General features: G+C 40.4%; 1 protein-coding gene across 1 annotated transcript in view; it reads right to left on the reverse strand.

Moving 5' to 3' along the window:
* Positions 1-416: 416 nt before the first annotated feature.
* The window catches only part of PPP1R9B (protein phosphatase 1 regulatory subunit 9B), a 67053-nt gene continuing 44978 nt past the window's right edge, over positions 417-22491 (reverse strand). The window contains exons 4-10 of the mRNA XM_088143502.1: positions 20856-20960; positions 16626-16761; positions 15824-15976; positions 10301-10354; positions 8539-8768; positions 4078-4174; positions 417-606 (exon numbers count right to left, since the gene is read on the reverse strand). Of these exons, the coding sequence (XP_087999628.1) occupies positions 553-606; positions 4078-4174; positions 8539-8768; positions 10301-10354; positions 15824-15976; positions 16626-16761; positions 20856-20960 (829 nt within the window). The 3' untranslated portion in view covers positions 417-552. The remainder of the gene's footprint in view (positions 607-4077; positions 4175-8538; positions 8769-10300; positions 10355-15823; positions 15977-16625; positions 16762-20855; positions 20961-22491) is intronic.

Consider the following 22491-nt stretch of genomic DNA (forward strand, 5'->3'; position numbering starts at 1 on the left):
AGAGTCCTTCTATGTTCCAGTTTGTTGCCTGCACAACTGAAGAGCCATCGAGTCAATGTATAGAGGTGGGGCATCAGTCCCAATCCTTAAGGTTCTCATCAGGCAGATGGGACAGAAGACACAAATTGTCGGACACACGTGACCACTTCCCCGCCCTCCATGGTCTGTTCCTCCAGTTGACACAAGACGCACACCGGACACAGAAACTGACAATGATTCATCACCATCAAGAGGTGGGTTGTGCCTCTGCAGTCCATCTAGAATTTTACCACCCCACCTGGTCTTTCACAGCCTCTTTCCCCCATACTCAACAGATGGCAAGGCCATTTACTACTTTTACTGTAGTAGTTCTTCTGACTGTGTTGGGCTTTACAGTATTTTCCCTGCAGTAAAATAAAGGGAACGAGGCACAGGATGAGGGAAGAATAAAGACTGGGCATGGGTGGAAGAAAATTCTAAAGATGTCCCTTGCGAATAATAATAATAGTTAATAATAAGACGAATTAATTTCTCTGGTTGGTTTATATGTTTTTCTGCTCTCTCATTCTTTTTTTAAGTCGGGTTGGAATTTTTCAAAGTCTGCAGCTTCGCCTCCAGTTCAGAGATCTGAAAAACACATAACAGAAAGGGATAAAGAGAAATTCTCCAGGTAGAGTAACAAAGATTTGGGATGGGGAAGAGGTAGGAGGACTCAGGAAAGAAATGCAGATAATGTGCCTGGAGACACCAATGGACTGGCTGGCTCAGAGTCACAGATAACAACAGGAAATGGCTAAAGGAAGAAATGGTGAGAAAAAATGATTAAAGTGAAGGGCAGTAAGGGTGATGCTAAGTATGTGCATGAATACAAACTAGGAGACCTTGTTTACTGCAGATTTTAAATGGCTTAGGTTTGTAATCAGTTTTCATGTTATTTTCATTTCCTGTTGCACTGGTATATATCAAGTTCTCTATAGGTTGCTGAATTACCTTCCCAGCACCCCTCACTACTGAGCATGCTGACTGGGTTGAAGGCACAACTTAGAAAAATCTGGAGGGCCGCAAGTTATGCATCATGGCACAGATATTTCCAGATGCCTCTGCTTCTCATTCAGCAAGGGAGAAGAAATGAGCCCCTATTAAAATAAAAAAAATTGGACTCACCTCCCACAATAGCGCTATTATACTTTCAGATTGTTAACTCTGTATGTTATATGTGAGAGGATGTATAAAAATCCTTGACACTACTAATGAATTACTCTGAAACAGGACCAACAGAAGGCCATGCTTGGGGACAGAAATTCCACCTGTTGGATAACTGGCTGCACCATCCACATGCACAAAAGATCAGGTCTATAGCTTGGCAATCTATTTGATTCAATGGTAGCTCTACAACTGCAGGTAATAGTGATGGCAAGGAATGCATTTAGGCAACTATGCTTTCTGCATCAGGAACAAACTTTCCTGAATTGGCCTGGTTTGGCAATATTTACTAATGCTTCAATTACATCATATTTAAACTACTACAATGCAGTAGGGATACCTTTGAACAATATGAAACACCTCCACTGATATAAAAATATTGGAGGTGTAGCCGGAAAGATAATGAGCTCCCCAGGCTTGAAATGTTTAATCCTTTTTCCCATTTCGGACAGAAAGAGTTTTTTTTAAAAAAAACAAAAAACAAAATAGGTAAACACATCTATTTTAAAGCGTTTCCTAATTAACAAAGGAAAAAATGCAACTTTGCTGCCTAATGTCACATTCCTGGTGAAAAGCTCTGAGGAGCCTCAAAAATGGGGCTTAGGGTATGTGTGCATCTCATGGACCATGGTTTGTTCACTTCTGGAATAAGTGAATAAACAACCCTTCCAATTAAAGCTGAAGTAGTAGGGAACCTATGGCTATCTAGATGTTGGACCACTCCTATAATCTTTGATTTTTGGCATGCCAACGGGAGGCAACATCACAAAGACCCCACTTCTATTTTCAAACTTGGACTTGGCAATCACAAAGGTGCTCTCTTACAAACACTTCCTGCAGTAGGCAAATAGATCTGACATCTCTGGAAACTGAATTTTGGCTAACCTTCCTTCCAACCCTTGTCCAAAATTCCTGCCGTGTCCTTTATTTATTTATAGGCTGCCCAACTCCATCACCATTCTCCATCAAGGTACCTGTTTCAGAACTTTGTAAACAATCAGCTACTGTGCCAAAACAGAGAAGGAGAGAAGAAAATGTTGGGCAGCAATATACATGGGGAGCAGGTCAAGAAATCAGTGGAGTGATGATGACGATGATGATGAAAGAACTGTTTGGAGAGAACATCATGGGGGCAATCACTGGGAAAACAGAGCTAAACCCTTCACTTTGTTGCTTGGATAAAGGTCAAACTCCTTAAAAAAAGGAATGGAGTTATATTGCAATCAAGTTCTTGTACTTTTCCTAACAATGGTCTGTAATGCTTATATTCATTAGATAAAGGTTAGACTGTCCAGATTTCAAAAACAGGGAATGCGCTCTTAATTATGCTTTGTAAAGCAGGGAAGAGCTAACATAGCTAAGCATCCTTCCGCACTAGTTCTCTCTGCCTATCATTCTATGGTTTATCGAGGACTTAGGCCAGGTCTACATTTGCAGCTGAATATGGCAGCAGAAAACAGAGGAATTCAAAAAAAGAATTCACCATCTACAATCCAGATTGAGGCAGCTCATTCCTACCATTTCTGTAATCAATTACTACCTCACATAGGTGCACATGTAGACCAGACCAGATTATTATTTTGCACACAAAAACTTTCTCTGGGATATACCAGCTTGGAGTGTTGCTTGGCCTATCCCAAGGTCACACTCTCACTTTTTTCAGCCACCACAATCATAGCAAATGTTGCCCAATTCTGTTATTTTTCCATCTGGCAGCCCAGGAATAAAAATGCTGCATGAATCTATGTAAAACTAAGGTTTGGTTCCTTCAAAAAAGTAAAACTGACTTCTGCTAACTTTGGCTTTTATTACTGTGATCCTCACGCTTTTCCTTTGTAACTAATAATCTGTGGATCTGCTTCCATGATCAGGGTCAAGATGGTGAGTAAAGGGGAACACCACCTTAAAAAGGTGTAACTGTAATTGGTTTATAGCTTTTAGGGGCTGCATTTCCAACAATGCACTGCAGAGGGAGCTGGTGAATAAACAGCCATTAAGAGTTTCCTAGATAACTCACAGAAAAGGTTTTGACTTTGGTTTTGCTCTCATATCAGGCATTCCTATCACAGAAACTCAAAACCATTCACACACACATATGTGCATGCATGTGCACCAACATTTAACATACAGAAGCATGGGAACATCCTGACAAATCTGACATGTTTCACACTGCCTGATGTAAGATCCAAGATGTGGCAGAGTTTCCCCATGGCCTGGTAAGAAAAATCAGATATAGATTTGACCATGAGATCTGTCACAGAGTCAGTGAGGCCTGGTGTCTAATATGTAATCCCCATTCAGCTGCAAAGCAATGTATGTGAGGAAGAGATAATTCATAACATTAAGATTGTATCCTAGAGATCTATATGGGATCTGATATGCTCTGATGTAAAATCAAGTAGGTTTCTCACATCACAGGACCTGGGGAAGAACAATGGGTTTAATATCTGATGGAAAAATCCTCTGGTAGAAGCTTCAGAAAGACACAACTAAAGGATTTCCACTATGCAAAGACAGGATCCCGTGTGAAAAGGGCATGAGATGCAATTATCAATCAGACAGTCAGAAGGATTCAAGATCTTCCCCTCTCCCTCCAGCTGCAGGATCTACTGCTTAACTAATGATTGATTGCTTCAGATGAGATCCTTCAAGTTGAAAACATTCATGCCCAGCAGTAAAGGAGTTCAGAAAGGTAGGTATGTTCCCCTCTTCCTCCCCCACCTGTCAGCCTTGTGACAAGCGCTCATATTTACAGCTAGGTCCTTCCAACAGCAAGCGTTCTCTCATGCGTCCTGAGGCAGAACTAAGGCCTCTCCAGTCACAGCAAATCCCTTTCCTTCTTTCTCCTTCCTTCTGGGCTCACGGTAAGCCCCCAGCACTGTCCTTGATGCCCACCTTCTCTTGCAACTTGTCAACTTCCTCCTTGTGAGCCAATTCAGACTCCTCTTGGATGCGACGCTGAGCTGTCTCCTTCTTGAGGAACTCAATTTCTCTGCAAGTGGAAAAGGGGGTGGGGGTTAAAACCAAAGTCACTATCTAATGGTGAAAAAGGGCTGATCATGGTAGCATAACATTTCTTAGAGCAGGGACCATAACTTCTTTGAGGCAGAGGTTGTACTTGCATTTTAATGGCACGCTGTGAGCCATGTTCCCAAAAGAAGGTACAAAGAAGTAAGCAGGCCCAAGAGAAAAAGTAAAATTTATTTAGTATGCAGAATTTAATTTAATTTTAAATTAATGAAATATTTGTCCCTATTTAATTAATAATTTCCCCCTTTTGTAAGTAAAATGACAATTTAGTAGCAACTTCAGGAAGAGTTGTGCAGACTGCACCCAAATATTTAAGGGGGGTATATTTGGCTCTCCCCTTCATGGATCACTGCCTTGTCGTGGCGAAGGGGCTTGCGTAACTCAGTGAAGCCATGAGCTATACCGTGCAGGGCCACCCAAGACGGACAGGTCATGACAGAGAGTTCTGACAAAATGTGGTCCACTGGAGAAGGAAATGGCAACCCACTCCAGTATCCTTGCCAAGAAAACCCCATGGACAATGTTAAAAGGCTAAAAGATATGACGCCGGAAGATGAGCCCCTCAGGTCGGAAGGTGTCCAATATGCTACTGGGGAAGAGTGGAGGGCATTTCCAAGTAGCTCCAGAAAGAGTGAAGCGGCTGGGCCAAAGCCGAAAGGACGTTCAGCTGTGGATGTATCTGGAAGCGAAAAGAAGGTCCGATGCTGTAAAGAACAATATTGTATAGGTACCTGGAATGTAAGATCTATGAACCAAGGCAAGCTGGATGTGGTCAAACATGAGATGACAAGATTGAACGTCGACATCTTGGGAATCAGCGAATTGAAATGGACAGGAATGGGTGAATTTAATTCAGGTGACAATTATATCTACTACTGTGGCGAAGAAACCCTTAGAAGAAATGGAGTTGCACTCATAGTCAATAAGAGAGTGGGAAAGGCAGTAATGGGGTACAACCTGAAAAACGACAGAATGATCTCAGTGCGTATCCAAGGCAAACCATTCAACATCACAGTAATCCAAGTCTATGCCCCAACCACTGATGCCGAAGAAGCTGAAGTTGACCGGTTCTATGAAGACCTACAACACCTTCTAGAACTAGCACCAAAAAAAGATGTCCTTTTCATCATAGGGGATTGGAATGCTAAAGTAGGAAGTCAAGGAGTAATCGGAATAACAGGCAAGTTTGGCCTTGGAGTTCAAAATGAAGCAGGACAAAGGCTAATAGAGTTCTGTCAAGAGAACAAGCTAGTCATAGCAAACACTCTTTTCCAACAACACAAGAGACGACTCTACACATGGACATCACCAGATGGTCAATACCGAAACCAGATTGATTATATACTTTGCAGCCAAAGATGGAGAAGCTCTATACAGACAGCAAAAACAAGACCAGGAGCTGACTGTGGCTCAGATCATGAGCTTCTTACTGCAAAATTTAGGCTTAAATTGAAGAATGTAGGGAAAACCACTAGACCACTCAGGTATGACTTAGATCATATTCCTTGTGAGTACATAGTGAAGGTGATGAATAGATTTAGAGGATTAGATTTGGTAGACAGAGTGCCTGAAGAACTATGGACGGAGGTCCGTAACATTGTACAGGAGGCAGCAACTAAAACCATCCCAAAGAAAAAGAAATGCAAGAAAGCAAAATGGCTGTCTGATGAGGCTTTACAAATAGCTGTGGAAAGAAGGAATGTGAAAAGCAAGGGTGAAAGGGAAAGATATAAGCAACTGAATGCAGATTTCCAGAGAATAGCAAGGAGAGATAAGAAGGCCTTCTTAAATGAACAATGCAAAGAAATTGAGGAAAACAATAGAATGGGGAAGACTAGAGATCTCTTCAAGAAAATTGGAGATATCAACGGAACGTTTAGTGCAAAGATGGACATGATAAAGGACAAAAAAGGCAGGGACCTAACAGAAGCAGAAGAGATTAAGAAGAGGTGGCAAGAATACACAGAAGAACTATACAAGAAAGATCTTAATGTCCCTGATCTCCATGCTGGTGTGGTCACTGACCTTGAGCCAGACATCCTAGAGAGTGAAGTCAAATGGGCCTTAGGAAGCATTGCTAACAACAAAGCTAGTGGAGATGACAGTATTCCAGCTGAGTTATTTAAAATACTAAAAGATGATGCTGTTAAAGTGCTGCACTCAATATGCCAGCAAGTTTGGAAAATGCAACAGTGGCCACGGGATTGGAAAAGGTCAGTTTATGTTCCAATTCCAAAGAAGGGCAATGCCAAAGAATGCTCAAACTATCGCACAATTGCACTCATTTCACATGCTAGCAAGGTTATGCTCAAAATCCTACAAGCTAGGCTTCAGCAGTACGTGAACCGAGAACTATCGGATGTACAAGCTGGGTTTCGAAGAGGCAGAGGAACTAGAGATCAAATTGCCAACATTCGCTGGATCATGGAGAAAGCACGAGAGTTCCAGAAAAATATCTACTTCTGCTTCATTGACTATGCAAAAGCCTTTGATTGTGTGGATCACAACAAACTGTGGCAAATTCTTAAAGCGATGGGGGTACCAGACCATCTTACCTGTCTCCTGAGAAATCTGTATGCGGGCCAAGAAGCAACAGTTAGAACCAGTCACGGAACAACCGATTGATTCAAAATAGGGAAAGGAGTACGACAAGGCTGTATACTGTCACCCTGCTTATTTAACCTATATGCAGAGTACATCATGAGAAATGCCAGGCTGGAAGAATCACAAGCCGGAATTAAGATTGCAGGGAGAATCATCAATAACCTCAGATATGCAGACGATACCACCCTAATGGCAGAAAGTGAAGAAGAACTAAAGAGCCTCTTGATGAGGGTGAAAGAGGAGAGTGCAAAAGCTGGCTTGAAACTCAACATTAAAAAAACTAAGATCATGGCATCTGGACCCATCAATTCCTGGCAAATAGAAGGGGTAGAAATGGAAGCAGTAACAGATTTCATTTATTTGGGCTCCAAGATCACCGCAGACGGAGACTGCAGCCATGAAATTAAAAGACGCTTGCTCCTTGGGAGGAAAGCTATGGCAAACCTAGATAGCATATTAAAAAGCAGAGACGTCACCTTGCCGACAAAGATCCGCATAGTCAAAGCTATGGTTTTTCCAATAGTAATGTATGGCTGTGAGAGCTGGACCATAAAGAAGGCTGAGCGCCGAAGAATTGATGCCTTTGAACTGTGGTGCTGGAGAAGACTCTTAAGAGTCCCCTGGACTGCTAGGAGGTCAAACCAGTCAATCTTAAAGGAAATCAACCCTGATTGCTCATTGGAAGGACTGATAATGAAGCTCAAGCTCAGATACTTTGGTCACCTAATGCGAAGAGAGGAGTCTTTGGAAAAGACCCTGATGCTGGGAAAGATTGAAGGCAAAAGGAGAAGGGGACGGCAGAGGATGAGATGGTTAGATAGCATCACTGAAGCAATGAGCATGAAACTGAGCAAACTCAGGGAGGCAGTGAAGGACAGGAAGGCCTGGCGCAATATGGTTCATGGGGTCACGAAGAGTCGGACACGACTTAACGACTGAACAACAACAACATCAACAATATTTGGCTCTAGAACCCTCTAATCCAGAGGAATATTCTACTTTTAAAGAAGTCTAATCAGACTATTCAGTATACCCAACAGAACAAGAACCCTAGAATGATACAACGACTTGTCCTGTTTCAGCCACTGGTGGAACACATCAATTTTAAATGCTTTCTCCATATCAAAAATCCTCACTGTTAAGTGAAACAATCTTCACAATTCATATACTGGGCAGAAAAACAGTAATATCTTTTTCTCCCTTGCAGTATTATTTGCAAGAAACTGTTTATATAGAGAAACATTAAAATGTAATTCCCTCATACCAATTGAAATGGAACAGCCTTTTCAATCATCTCAAGATCCTACCCCTACACATAAAATCCAGGCTATGATTTCTGCCTAAAGTCCAAAGATTCTGTGAAAAGCCTCTCCCTACCAATCCCCAAGCTATGAAATGAAGTTCAGTTAGTACTTCACATATAACTAAAAAAAAAAAAAAAAGTAATTTAGGAAGGAATGAAAGCAGGCAGGCAGGACCATTTTGCTCAGTCATTTTCCATGTCCGTCTCACATTCTTTATCAAGAGTGCACAGCTTAATTTTTAAAAATCATATTATAACTACTACAGGTGTTTTATTCTGATAGGTGGGTTGATCGAGCCTGCTCCCCATTCTTGGTCACCTGATTTGTTCCATGTCCCTATCAATCCCATTGGATGCTAGGGTGCTAACTTTGGGAAATGGCTTTGTCAGCATGCTTATGAAAGAAAAGGAGTTCTTACTTCTGTTGATACTCCTTAATAAGTCGCTTGGCTTTGCTGTACTTCCTTTCCAGAGTCTGGTATTGGGCCTGGGTCTCTTTTAAGTGCTCGTCCACAGCCTGGCACAAGTTCTGAGCCTCCATCCAGTACCCCTCCAGCTTCTCCATCCGCTCCTTGTTTTCTTCCACGCTCTGTTCTAGCTGGGCTTTCTCAATGCGCCAGCGAGCTTTCTCCTGTTCAATTGATTGCAGCTGAGGACAGAGAATGCAAGAGAGAGAAAATAGTTACATGTGAATTGATAAGCTCACTAAACTTCAATTGCATAAATTTTACTTAGTGTAGGATAAAATTAACCAAAAAAATTAATAACTAACCTAATGAAAATCAAGGTCAGACAAACAAAACCAGCAAAAGCAAAGAACACATAAAAACAACTATTCATGGACAGGCATCCATAGCTCCAAGAAGCAATGGAAGAGCCACTGCTTCTGTGGAAGCCGACTTAGTGTAGTACACTTTGACACTGGAAGAACTGCTTGAGAAACTCAAATTGTTTACAAAGCCAGCACCTGTATTTGGAATCTGAACATATTTTGATAGTTAATATAACCCAGAGTGATATGATTATACTAATTTACATCCAATATTAATGGAGGACAGGAATAGGCAACTGGAGTCTGGTGCTCTCCAGAGTTTTTTGAATTCCATCCACTTTGCCATCATGGCAAATAGCAGGGTTTTGTAGAAATTGGCATTCGAAAACATTTGAAGGACACTAAGTTGAAATATTTTGTAGTACATGTAATTTCTTTCATAGGCAGCCTCATACAAAATACACCGCATTACAAAAATTCTTTGAGGAATCACCAAGACATGGATAATACTGGACAGTTGTTAGTTTTATACGAGAGGCAAAAACTAGTGCTCTAAGCTATAGCTGTAGATAGTCATGTTGCAGACAGGATTATAGTTGCTTCAGCTCTCTTAAATAGCAAAACAGCTGACTTAAGTTCTTTACAGCTTCAAACATTGTGAAGGAAGTTATAACTGGGCAGCCAGCATCTTACACAGCAGAACTCTTGTTATGGAGAGAAAAAAACTGGTATGATTTATTGCCATTACAATTGTATTTCATAACCCCATTTTTTATCTATCTCAAAGATAGGTAACAGCAAAGAAAAAAGCAGAGTAACATATTCCAGTTAAAGTTCAGAGGGGCCAGAGGGAATGAACAAAAAACTATGAGATGCTCTCCAACTTCTGACCAAGGGTCTATGCATGGGAAACAAGGGAGGGAGGCATGACAAGATGGAACTTCCAACTGGTAGCATTCTAGCAGCTCAGTCGGACAAGAAAAGTCAAAACAATGAAGAGAATAAAATTACCCATTAAAGAATTGAAATCATACAATTGACATGGTGGTATCTCAGATAAGTTATATGGAGTCACTCCATTTGAACTTTACCCAAAAATAAAAACAAAAACACCAGGGATGGTGCCCAGCGTAGGATTACCCAGTGAGCAAAAGCTGAATATGGATCATGCCCATGTCTTCCCAGCTGGCAGCTTTAAACATTCAAAGAGAAGTCCTTCATTTGTTTTTATGCCCACCCTATTTCAAATGCTTTGCGCAGCACTATTAAAAATAGTCCAGCTATTACAAGGCACATCCAAAGAACCTGCTCTTACAGCTTTTCTGGAAAACATTCTCAAGAATGGATTTTGGCAAATCTCCAAGGGAAGCAAAGGATTTTATGGCTGCCCTCACAGCCTTCATTCTTACCTTTCTTTTCAGCTGCTGTATTTCAGCCTCAGTCACAGCATGCTTGATCTGGAGCTGCCAAAGGAAGACATAGTGATTTTAACTCCTTCCCTGGTTCTCATAAAACTATAAGCCCAACAGCTTAGGACTGCATACCACAGAGAAAGGGCTTGCTTTGGGATTTATTTTTTAAACAGTAAAAAGCAGGCAAAACATTTTCTAAAGATAAACAAACTGGGTGGTCAACTTTCATTTCATTTGGATATTCCTGATGTGCTGATGACTGTAATAAAATTAAGTGCCATGAAAATGACCAGGAAGAGCAGAGCTAGTGTTTGTAAGCACTGCCAGGATGTTGCTCTTTTTAAACATCTTAGCCATGTTCAGACTGCAATACCTCAAGAATCAAATCATGCCCTTTGCCACCTTGGCATCTCTATTATTCCCTCTCTGCATAAGATAATTTTTGTTTGACTTCTGCCAACTTTCTATAGGGAAAGATACCTAAGAAGTCTATGTGAAGAATTAAAAGTGCCACGCCGTGCCCTTTGCTAAAGCCACCAGCACCTCACAGTTAGACAGAAAGAAGAGAGAAAGTTGAGCAAGCAAAATATGCAGTACTAGACATGCATTTACTGGAATAATCTTCTAACCCTCCTCAGAACAGACAGATGGGCACCCCAGGGCAGGTGTGGGCTCAGCTCTGCTCTTTACCACACTCTAAATCAGAGCAGATAATCCTGCCCTCCTTGTGTATTCTCTGGGTCTTCTTCTTAAGGCTCCAATTTAGCACTGCTGGGACAATTACTTACATGCACTCTCCTTCTCTGTCTTTCACCATGTCAGTAAATCAACACTGAGCTGCCTTGACTTGAACTGCTTAAATGAAAACTTGCTGACACACATTCTAGGGTTGATGAGGGACTGCTTCACACATTACTGGTGAAGCAATGACACATTAAACATTTAGTGTTTTCCAACCTATCATTTCCAAATCCTTCCCTTTTAAAATTACTGTTCATACACTGCAGATGCTTGGGCTAGAGAGCTAACCATCTGCAGCTCCTCGCAGTACATTTCTGCAGTTGAGGGAAAAGGGAGATAGATACGGGCGCATCGGAGCTGTATACTAGAGCTATGCAAAGCATTCAGAAAGGGTGCACAGCCATTTTGTGCACAAAGAATGCCAGAAACAGTTTTTGAGGCAGCAATATAAGCTTTGCAAAAGTTGTGGTGACTTTAATGACTCATTCCTAATTCCTAATTTTTCCATCACTATCATTTGCAACAGGGTTCCTCAACCTTGGCAACTTTAAGACGGGTGGACTTCAACTCCCAGAATTCCCCAGCCAGCAAGACTTATGTCTGACGTGATCTTGAATGGACAAGTCCAAAGTGCATGGTTCTTGGCCTACGTAGGGATGCAGAGAGTATAATTTTATTAGGACTGCATCACATAGCACTAGTCCAGATGTCCTAGGCTCTGTACAGTGGAACTAAAAGAGGAGAAAGTGCAAGTCTGTCCTCTCAAGTCTTATGTTCTATGCTTCAAAACCATTCACCCCAAAGAGAGGGCTACGACTACCACTAGTGAGCAACACAGGCATGTAACCTGAGCCAAGGAGAAAAACCCACCCACCCACAGCTTTTTCCTACCACAAGGTTAAAGTGCTATCCCGCCATCCTTGAATCGGCAGAAAACTATACTGGAATGAAATCTGCAGTCTGCCATTGGTACCTTACCATGGCACTAGAGCTTCTATTCTGACTCCTCCTGAATGGTACTATCCTGGTTATATGTGGGCAGCGCATGACAGACAAAGCAATTTGTTAAGTCCCCTCGTTTTGCTGCCCTTTTGCATATTACCAGCCAGCAGAAAAAACAAAAATATCTGCCAGTTAGAACACTACAGCAGGGATGGAGGTTGTCTACCTGTCTATCTGTCATCATGAGGCTCTTTTCTGTGCCCCTCTTTCTACACCCTGCTCTGTCACAATCCAAGTTAAATAAAGTACGAATTCAAACGACAACAGATTAGAGGCATGAAGGAAGCTGAATCACAAAGTAGCACCTTCTCTTTCTTTATATAGGTAACAAATGACAGCTTCCAAATGCTGCCATGTTCTGTTGGAGAAGCAATAGAGGGGGCTGTTATGCTATTTCAGCCTTGCACTAAATTGTTAAAGATCACAGAGTTAAACCACTTATAGCACTGCTGGTTGAGTTTTCTAGTGCTACTGTATGATTCTGATAGCTGTTTACATTATTCAGCTGCTGATTTCCACCTCTGTATATTGGTGACGTCCACATGCCTGACTGTCCTACATGGACAGATAGGTCATTGTAGCTGGGAACAATTTGCAGGCAGCTAAAGCAGGTGTGCCAGAGGAATGCAAAGGGAACCCACACACAAAATTTCAGCTTTATTGCTCTTGCACAGATCTGAAGGACCACAGGCATAGTGCTGCTTTACCCAGTTCTTTAGGAGAGAACAGCGGAATGGCAGCAGATGGGGCTGGTCAGGGGTCAGATGTCAGTGGGTATGCCCACACCAGCCTGAAATGGAGTATAAATGCCTCTCTAATCCTGATCCTGACTATATCAAATGTAATGGGTGGCAAAGCATAACAGGTTAAGAAAGAAAATGCTACTTTAATAGTGGTACAGCTAAGGATGACCTAAGACTACCCCATTGTGGAGTGGGGACAAAATGAATGAAATTATATTGAGATATGAAAAAAAAAAAAAAAAAGATACCGACAGGAAATGTTCATGCTGTGGGTAGGTACAAATGGGAACGTGGCCAAAGAGGCATACATTCCTTGAAATTCCGCAAGGGCCAAATTAATTGCATCTTAAAGTAACGAAATAACTTCCTGATGGTCTGCCCGATTAGTTATGCATTATCCTAAAGAAATCCTGGAGAACTATATGGTAGTCTTTCGGGTTTGAAGAAGACACGCTGTTGTTCAGTCCATCTCTGGACATGGAGGGGGCTCTTCAGGTCCAGTCTGGAAGTCCAGCACAATGGGAGCACTGGAAGTCCATTGCTGTAGTAACTATGGGTGTTATTCTGTGATGCCACTCACGGTTTTCTATTTTTTCTATTAGTTTTTGGCAACGTCTGTCTTCAAAGCCAACTGGTAAAGTGCTAAAAGACAGGAAAAAGGCAAATGCTGTCCCTGTCTTCATAAAAAGGGAAAAGAAGAATCCAGGGAACTACAGGCCAATCTGCCTGATACTGATGTCTGGGAAGAGTTTAGAGCACATCATAAATAAAGAGGTAGGTGTTTTAAATACAATGTGGTGATTAGCAGGAAGTCAGCATGGATTTGTTAAGAACAGATCTTGCATTACTAACCTTGTCTCCTTTTTTGATTGGGCAATTTCCTTAAAAGATTTTGAGAATGCTACAGACATAAACTATCTTAACTTCAGCAAAGATGTGCTGATTAAGAGACATGTATAATAATAAAGTGATACACTGGTGGCTTGAAAATCATATTCAAAGATGGTTCTGCATCAAATTGGAGAGAGGTATTTAGGGGATAATCCTGAGTCTTCTAATATTTTTATTAATGATTTGGATGAAGAGGTGGAAGGAATGCTTGTGAGATTTACAGATGCTCTGTAAGACAGAAATACAATTGAAAACAATTTTCACAGGTTAGAGAAATAGGTTCAAAATAATAAAATTTAATTTAATGGATTAAAATGTCAAATGCATAGACATATAAGGAGGGATACCTGGCTTGATACTTGTGAAAAAGATCCTGGAATAGTAACTGGTTGCAAATGGAATATGAACCAGCATTGTGATATGGCTGCAAAAAAACCAATGCAATTCTAAGGTGCATCAACAGAAGTAAAATTTCCAGATCATAGGAAATATTTGTTCCACTATGCTTTGGCCAGACCTGACCTTGAAAAATGGTCCAGTTTGGGGCATCATAGTTTAAGAAATACTCGGAGAAATTAGAAGAGCCACAAGGATGATTAGAGGGCAAAAAAATACAAAGACAAATTCAAGAAGCTTGGAACTCTGAGGAAGGTGGTTGAGTGAGGGATGTAATAGGATTCCTCAAATACCTGAAAGGATGTCACACATAAAAAAGATCAATACATGTTTTTTCTTGCTTCAAAGTGAAGAACTTAGAACAATGGAGTTAAAGTACAGAAAGACAGATTCTGCTTAAATGTTAGCAAAAACTTCCTAATAGTAAAAACACTTCAAGAGAGAAGTGGTAAACTCCCTTTTATAGGATGTGTTTCAAGTGAAGGCTAGGCAGCAGTCTTTAATTTAGGTTCCTGCATTAAGCAGGGGGCTATATGCCATAGCTTAAGTTACTCCTTCCAATTCTATCATTCTATGATTCAGAGACAAACAAGACCACTCTCCTTGTTCCTTCCTTCCTTCCCACCTCATTGTCTCACCATCAACAGTGTTCTCCCTTGTCCTTTCCATCTTCACACATTTGCTTCTGGTATTACAGCTTGTCTGCTATCATTCTTTTCGGAGCAGTGAAAAATTCAAAACCTCTAGAAGACACCACTTTCCTTTCACTTAAGCCACCATGAGAACCAGGTGATCATAGAAGGAATCTGCAGTTACCTTCAGAACCCAACTTTTGAGACTGCCTTACAGAAGAAGTGACAGACACTTCTAGAAAGGCCAATGATGATATCAGAACTGGTGAGCATAGAGTAAAGATTTTTTAACTCCTCCTCTCAAGCAATGTTGTCTTTAATAAGGTATTTGAACCATTTTTCTTCTCCCTTCCAATCTCTTTTCATTTTTTGTTTTGTCTTTCAGAAAGCAAACCTGAGGGCAGAGATTGTTTGATGAATGATGCAGGCTATCCCTTTTATAAAACAAGCAATGATTAAATAATAAATATTGAAGGAAGGAAGGGTTTCATCTTTTATGAGGCATTCCTCTCCTAAGAAGCAGTTTACAGAAATACTATATCTGCTTATAGGTAAAATTAATTCCCCTTCCCACCCAGTAATAATTTAACTTTTAACTAGGAGCATTTTCTTAATTTCCCTGAGAATACTGTATTAAAGGCTGATTAATTTTGTCTTAGTCTTGCTTTTAAGTGAGTGGGTGGTCATTTTAAATTCAGGAATGCTTCTTTTTGGGTAAGGACAGTACTTACAAAAAATAATTTAATTTTGGGGGAAAAACATTACTGGCTCCAGCCAAAATGCATCTTAGAGTCAATAAAACAGTTTTTTGAACTCATTAATCTAAGAATTAACGACTGGATTATCTTGGTTCTCTAACCAGAGCAAGAAGGAAGGAAGTGCAGCTGGCTTCTCCATCCTGTCAGTGTATTACCAAATTGCTGCTAATATTCATGCCAATGAGATCTAAGTCCTCTTCTTTCCCATCCGCCTACTCCTTAACAAGTTTTATTTTTAAATCCAGACTTGGTAGCACAGAAGCCATAGGCAATGTTAAATATGCACACATTTAACATAAGTTGTAAGATTCAACTACCTCCCCCCCCCGCCATCCTCCACTTTAGAAAGCCATATACCTCCTTAAATTTATGAACTAGCTTTTCAGGATCCATCTCCACTGGAGACAGCATGTCTTCATTTTCAGCCAGTTCAAAAACCTCAATGGCCATCTCGTTGTTGGGGAACATGGGGCTCATCTCTTCATCTTCATCTGTAGCATATTCTCCTGTCTACAAATAACAAAAACAGGATTCATCATTAGACATTCTGATGTTAATCCCAACTGCATACTAATGCAGTACAAAACTAAGGATAGTTCAAATAAGTCTTTGAAATACAGGAAGCAGTAAGTTCAAGAAAATTACACTTCCTATTTCAGTCTTAAACTTGTACATCTCTCCAGATATATCTCTTGTCAAATGTTACCCCATGTGAAACCAGGACATTCTTATTTCTGCTTTTTCTGAGCCAATATTATTTCTGAAGCAAAATACAGAAATTATATTTTTAGTATGCTTAAACCTTTTGAATAATCACAGATTCAGTGTGAGGTGCTAATATAGTAATGAGAAGCATAGGAAAAGAGATGAGGAAGAGACAGGACCTAGAGGTCCACCAGTTTATGGGAAAAGGTGGGGGCCTAAGGAAATTCTTGGGCACTCCAACTTTAGTCAAAGCATAACTTCATTACAGTAGCTAAAACAATCTTCACAAAATGCAACAGCCATTCGGGTTCCCCTGAATTCAAGGTTGGAGCTCTACCAGTCTCCTCTCCTCTCCTCTCCTCTCCTCTCCTCTCCTCTCCTCTCCTCTCCTCTCCTCTCCTCTCCTCTCCTCCCCTCCCCTCCCCACAGGCAAAGAGAAACTGATTCTACTTACTTCTTCATCCTCCTCTGTATATTGGGTATACCTCTGTTCCATCATTTCTCGCTGCCATCGTTCTTGTTCCAGTGTCTGCTGGATCAGTTGCGCCACTTCACTCTGCTCTCCTGGCTTCTCCCTACCAATAAGGAACCTAAAGGAAATTAAAGGGAATGGAATGAATGCATGGCATTAATGTAATGGGGGAAATCTCAGTATGGTAGAATACCTTATCAGGAATTAGGTAGTCAGGCTGTATATATATTAGACATTAAGGTATTCTGGTAAAGGATCCTAGAGTAAATATGCACAGATCTGCTTATCTGCACTCTAAGTTCTTCAACCACAGCAAATGATAAGGAGTAAAGATTAACGCTGACCAACACCAGTTTCTCCTACTAATTCAGGGGTGATTAACTTTTTAGTGGCTTGGGGTTGCATGTTTTTTTTTTCCTTTGCAGCAAAGGGCCATAGTAGATATATAATCCCAACTGCCTACTAAGGCAGTACAGAACTAATGACTAGTTCAAATAATTCTTTGGAATAGAGGAAGCAGTAAATTCAAGAAAATCACACTTCCTGTTTTCAAACTAGGGTAATTCTTACATCAAGAAATGGGCAAGCTAATTTCAGTCTGAAAAAAAGTCTCTTTTCAAATGTTAACTTATGTAAAAACAGGAAATTCATTGGGATGAGTGGGGTCATGCTTGAAGCCTCCCCCCTCCCCCATTGTTCAAGGAGGGGCCTGAGGCTGTTTTAAAAGTGTTCTAGCTAAGTTTATCTGAGGTTTATCACATCAGTGTTCCTTTGCTTCTCGCTGAAAATAGAGGAACTGTGCAGCCACAGTTTGGTGGTTTGCTGCTGAAATCTGGGGATGTGATCTCAGGTATCTAGCAAACGCAAAAATACATACAAAACAAAACTGAGCAGGGGCTATCTATTAGCAATGGACTGCCTACTGCAGTACTAAATGGTCATCCCATCAGAGAATTCTGAGAGCCAAAATAAATTGTCATAGTGTTCAGGCATATGAGATCAGATTTTTTTTAAGTGCTTAAAATCAGTTACCAGGCTTTCTTAATTTGGTTACCACCATATTGCTGGATGAGGGACTGTTCATTCTTTCCCCTTTACTAGTATGCCTCTTTAAACAGCCATTGCCATTTCTGTTAATCTTGGAGGAAAATAGAGATCCCTATCTTTTCTCACCAATAGGAATAACATCAAGAGAAGCAGATTCCAATATAAACATGGTGCAGAAAAAGGCTTACATCACTTTTCCCTACGGCTGGTATGTCAATAAAAATGGGAACCCTAGTGTCACCTTCTACATTCAGATGGAACTTCTGGATCAAATCTATTTGGGCTAAGCATTTCCCGGGGTGCTCCCAATGTTTGCAGGCTGAATGATGCAATTAAAATGAGCTAATCAAAAGCCAGGAAAGTTTTGGGTGTCCCAGAAATAGACAGGCAAAAAGCAGCATAGTTTTCAAGCCTGACCTTACTCTGAGTCAGGCCTAGCACAACTATCCTCGATGCTGATTTTCAAGGCTCAGGAACTGGGAGAATAAAGCTGAATGCCTTTGAACAAATGCCCAATGAATGTCTGAACAACTCCATAAAGACACCAAGTTCCCAGCATAGTTGGCATTGGCCTTCCAGATTACAGGAAATGACTATCAGACTCCCACCCTTTCTGTTTTCACAAATCAACTTCTAGGCAGGGATTTGTGATTCCGTGGAACAATGTAATTTTTTAAAAAACAGATGAAACTATGGCTAAATTGTGTCAGTGCAACAATTAAATTGATTACCAAACACTTCACCGGTTAATACAATCTCTTGCCTGCAAAGGCAGAATGGGTGCTGTGCAATATGGAGGAAACTAGTTGCCTAGCAACCCATTCTCATAGTTGAGGTTCCTGTCGCCTGGGAACAGAGCAGCACGTACATCTCGGAGGAAAGGACTGAGTTCTAGGTCTGAATCCCTGTATCGTACAGGCCTTCCGGTAGAAAGAGCCTTGCGTGATCACTCATCATCTGTGTCTGCTTGTGCTAGATTTGTTTGGTTACAGCCCATTTTCAAGCAGCTCATTCTTTTAAAACCAATATTACAAGGATGCTGGGCTGATGCCAAACCTTGAATTCTTAATACTGCCAGGAAAAGACAGGCCAAATGCCTCTGGTGAGATTTTAAAAAGGCCACAGAGGCAGCTGTATGGATAAAGGACAAACAGAACCACAGCTGACAGGAAAATGCAGCCAACCCAGAGCTCAATATCACCTCCCCCCACCCCCCCGAAGTCCATTCAAAAATCCTCGATTCATTTCTTAGAAAATGAAAATGGCCCTGACATGGAACACTTTTTCACAATGCAAAGATGCACATTCTGAGATAATGGGTGCTGTGCCTCAGTTTCTATAAAATGGAGCCAAACCTGGCAAGGCAGCATTGCCAGCTAAGGGCTCTTGCCTATTGCATTGGAAACAAAATGCCTACTTCATAAACCATTTTCCCCAAAGCGATTTAAAAAAAAAAAATCTAAAACTTCCATCCAGTTCTCCCTTCCAATTCTGATCACAATTTTTTGGATTCTCGGCATAAGCAACAGAAATCTGCAAACTTCATAATAATTAATCTGGTGGGGTTAGAATTTTTTTCGTCTTTTGCCTATGCTTTGAAATCCAGCAGCACAGTGCTCTCTATTTCTCCCATTCATTTTTTTCCTAGATGGCCTAGATGAAACTTTAGATTCTGAAGGAGAAAAGGATAATTGGGGTGGAGTGAGGGTGGGGGAGAATACAGAAAGTAAAAAGCTGCCATATATCTATAACATTCTCCCAATAAACAAGAGTTATTATTTAAAAATGCATTTGACCAGGACAGTAGCTAAGTAATGCTATCAAAGGAGCAGAAATACAGGAAGTCCTTGTTTAGCAACCAAATTTGGGACTGGCAACTTGGCTGTTAAGTAAAGCGGTCGCTAAGTGAAACCACAACTGTGCTTATGATTTTCCTTTGCTTTACAGCAGTTTTCCTTTGTTTTAAAGCAGTTTTCCTTTGCTTTACAGACCTGGGAAGGTCATAAATTGGAGAACTGGTTGTAAAGTTATTTTTTCATCACTGTTATAACTGCAGTCACTAAAGGAGGCAGTCACTAAATGAGGACTACCTGTAATGCAAATATTTCATTCACTATGTGGGTGATATATATTTCCAGTGAGACAGGAAAAAAAGTCTGGAAGTGGGCATTTAGAACTAGAAGAAACAACAAAAAGAATAGAGTGTACTTATACCAAAATACACCAGTAACAAAATTTTAAGCCATGGGGTATATTTGACCTTTAAAATAAAGAGTATGTTTCACCCTGTCAGCACTGAAGCACAGGATTCTAGATGTGAAGCCAAGTGCCCATTGAGAGTTTACTGTAATATGATTTGATGTGACCAATACGAAGTTGGCCTTCAGTTGCGGATAACAGGCATTTTCAGTACTAGATCTCCATGATGGGGAAAGATTACATCTACTGAATTTCTGCCCTGCATCTTTGCATTAGTTCTTTTGTTTCTGTTTCAAAGCAGTGCAACAAAAGATGTTTGTGCCTTAAAAAAAGGCGATAACGTCACTTAATTCAATGAGTGAAATTTCCATCACTGCACATCCAATAGCTGAATTTCTGCCTGTTAGGAAGCAGCTAAAAGTTTCTATGACCTGCCAGAATAATATATGTAAACTCTGCCACAAAAACATCTAATCATCCAGCTCCTTTTACTTTTTTTTTTTGGTATGATCAGTAGAAAACACTGCAATAAAGGGAATCTTTATCCTTATCTGATTCATGCTGTTTTTCAATGTGAATTTCTATGTATCTCCATTGCTCTTGATTTGCAGATAAAGCTTCTATTGACAGCAATTGGGAACCAAATGTATTGTTTAAAACCATTAAAATTACAGCCCCTTGGCTGCCCCATGATGTAATAAACTTGCTAAGGCAATATAGTCTATATCTGCTTGACATATAAACAGAAGAAGCAAAACCACAGCTGGCAGGAAAACCTATCAGTGGCCCTCTTACTCCTACAATGGTTTCACAGGAAACAAAAATGACTGCTTATAGAACTTTTTCCTATGCTGCAGTACAACTCTCAATGAGATCATACTTTTGCTTTTCTGTATTTTTTACACAGATAAACGGGCTACATATTCTGGTCCCATCAGAAAACTAGGCTGCACATTGTTCCCCTACCGGACTCTACCCTTGGTATTCCTCAGCACTGAAGCTGCAAAGCTCTGAGTCACGCCCACCAAACTGGTGCCGTCAACTTCAACGATAAGGTCATTCACCTGGATCCTAAGAAAGAAAAAAGAGAAAATTAGAAAGAGATCAACTGTCCAGTTGCATTAGTGCAAAGTCAAGTGTGCAGCCAAAGGATGACAGCTTATGAATTCAGTAGTAAACAAACAGCATCACTCTACCAAGTTTGTAATTTTAAAAAACTGTCATTCGCATCAAAAGTGCTGACTATATTCACATTTGTGAAGAAATGGAAGATGCTGGCTTATTTTTGGCAAAACTGCCATTACTTTTATCAATAATTACAACAGGCCTTTTCAATATTTAAAGGGATGAATGTTATCTTAAGCTTCATGCAGGTTAGATTGCAAGTTAATTTTCTTGCTCAGGGCTAAACAATAAGCTTTGTGGCTAATTGGGGACATGAATTTTGGACTCCTCCATCCAAATTCACAATTTTATCCACTAAAGCATGCAATGGCTTTCTGGACAAGTTTGTGACAGTGGAAGAACACACAACTTTATTTATATTTGTACCACTCTGGGACACAGGCCAAAGGTTAAAATACCACTGGGATAACCTTTGATGGATTCTGAGGAAAACCTGCTAGCCTTTTTACAAAATTAAAAAGAAAATCAGGTAGAGAAGAAAACACAAGAAGCACTCGTCAGAGCACACAAAAGATCTTCGCTGGGTGCAACCTGCAGAGCAATTTTTGTGATTCTACTGAGCTTTCGCCCATGAAGGCCTCTGTTTATATTTTGCTGGTGTTCCTGGTACTGGGCAAGGAGCCATGTTGGTTGCCATGACAGCATGCAGGAGCCCTGCTGGCATTTAGTACCAGGGCTGCTTTTCTTTCCCATCCTATCTTCCTTTCTGAATAGTTCAGTTCCGTGAAAATACACAGGCAACAATGAGGCATTCCATTTCAGCAGAGATAGCGGTTAATTCTTTATTTAAATTAATGGTCTGCCAAATCTCAGAGGTCAATTGCTTAGAAAGCTAATAGGAACTTTATATACAATATATTGAATCCAGCTTATACTCTACCCCTTCACAAAGCTTCACCCTGGGTAAATGAAGTACATGAAGAATAATGGTATAATACTCTTCAAAACTAAGGCAGGTCAAACAATCCAAAGCAATCCTTAAAGGTCAGCTTTAGAGCATCTGAATCATTGCCTCCCAAAGTCAATCTCAATTAGGTTAATATATAGCAACAATTGCAACTACAGGACACATGGAAGAGAACTAGATGACTTTTTTATCAATGAAAATGTTTATACAATGACCAACTTGACCTTCCTTTAAAAGAATCCTAGATGGAAAAAAAAAATGACTGATACATTTTGAACCAAGAAGGATTTTTTTTTTTATCATATTCTGAAACACTACAAAAAAAGCTAACATACTTATTTCCTTCTTGATGGCAGTGACACAATGCTATATTTTTACATTCTTCTCAGCTATACATTCTGTGAAAATGAAAACATAGTAATGGTGCTGGACTATTAGGATAAAAAAAATGGTGCTGGACTATTAGGATTAAAAAACCCCTTTTTTTTCTTGCTGTACAACTATTTTTTA

Source organism: Python bivittatus, unplaced genomic scaffold (assembly GCF_059951505.1).
Source record: "Python bivittatus isolate LINGU-HERP-01145 unplaced genomic scaffold, Pbiv_v1 ctg000410_np1212, whole genome shotgun sequence".
Lineage (NCBI taxonomy): Eukaryota > Metazoa > Chordata > Lepidosauria > Squamata > Pythonidae > Python > Python bivittatus.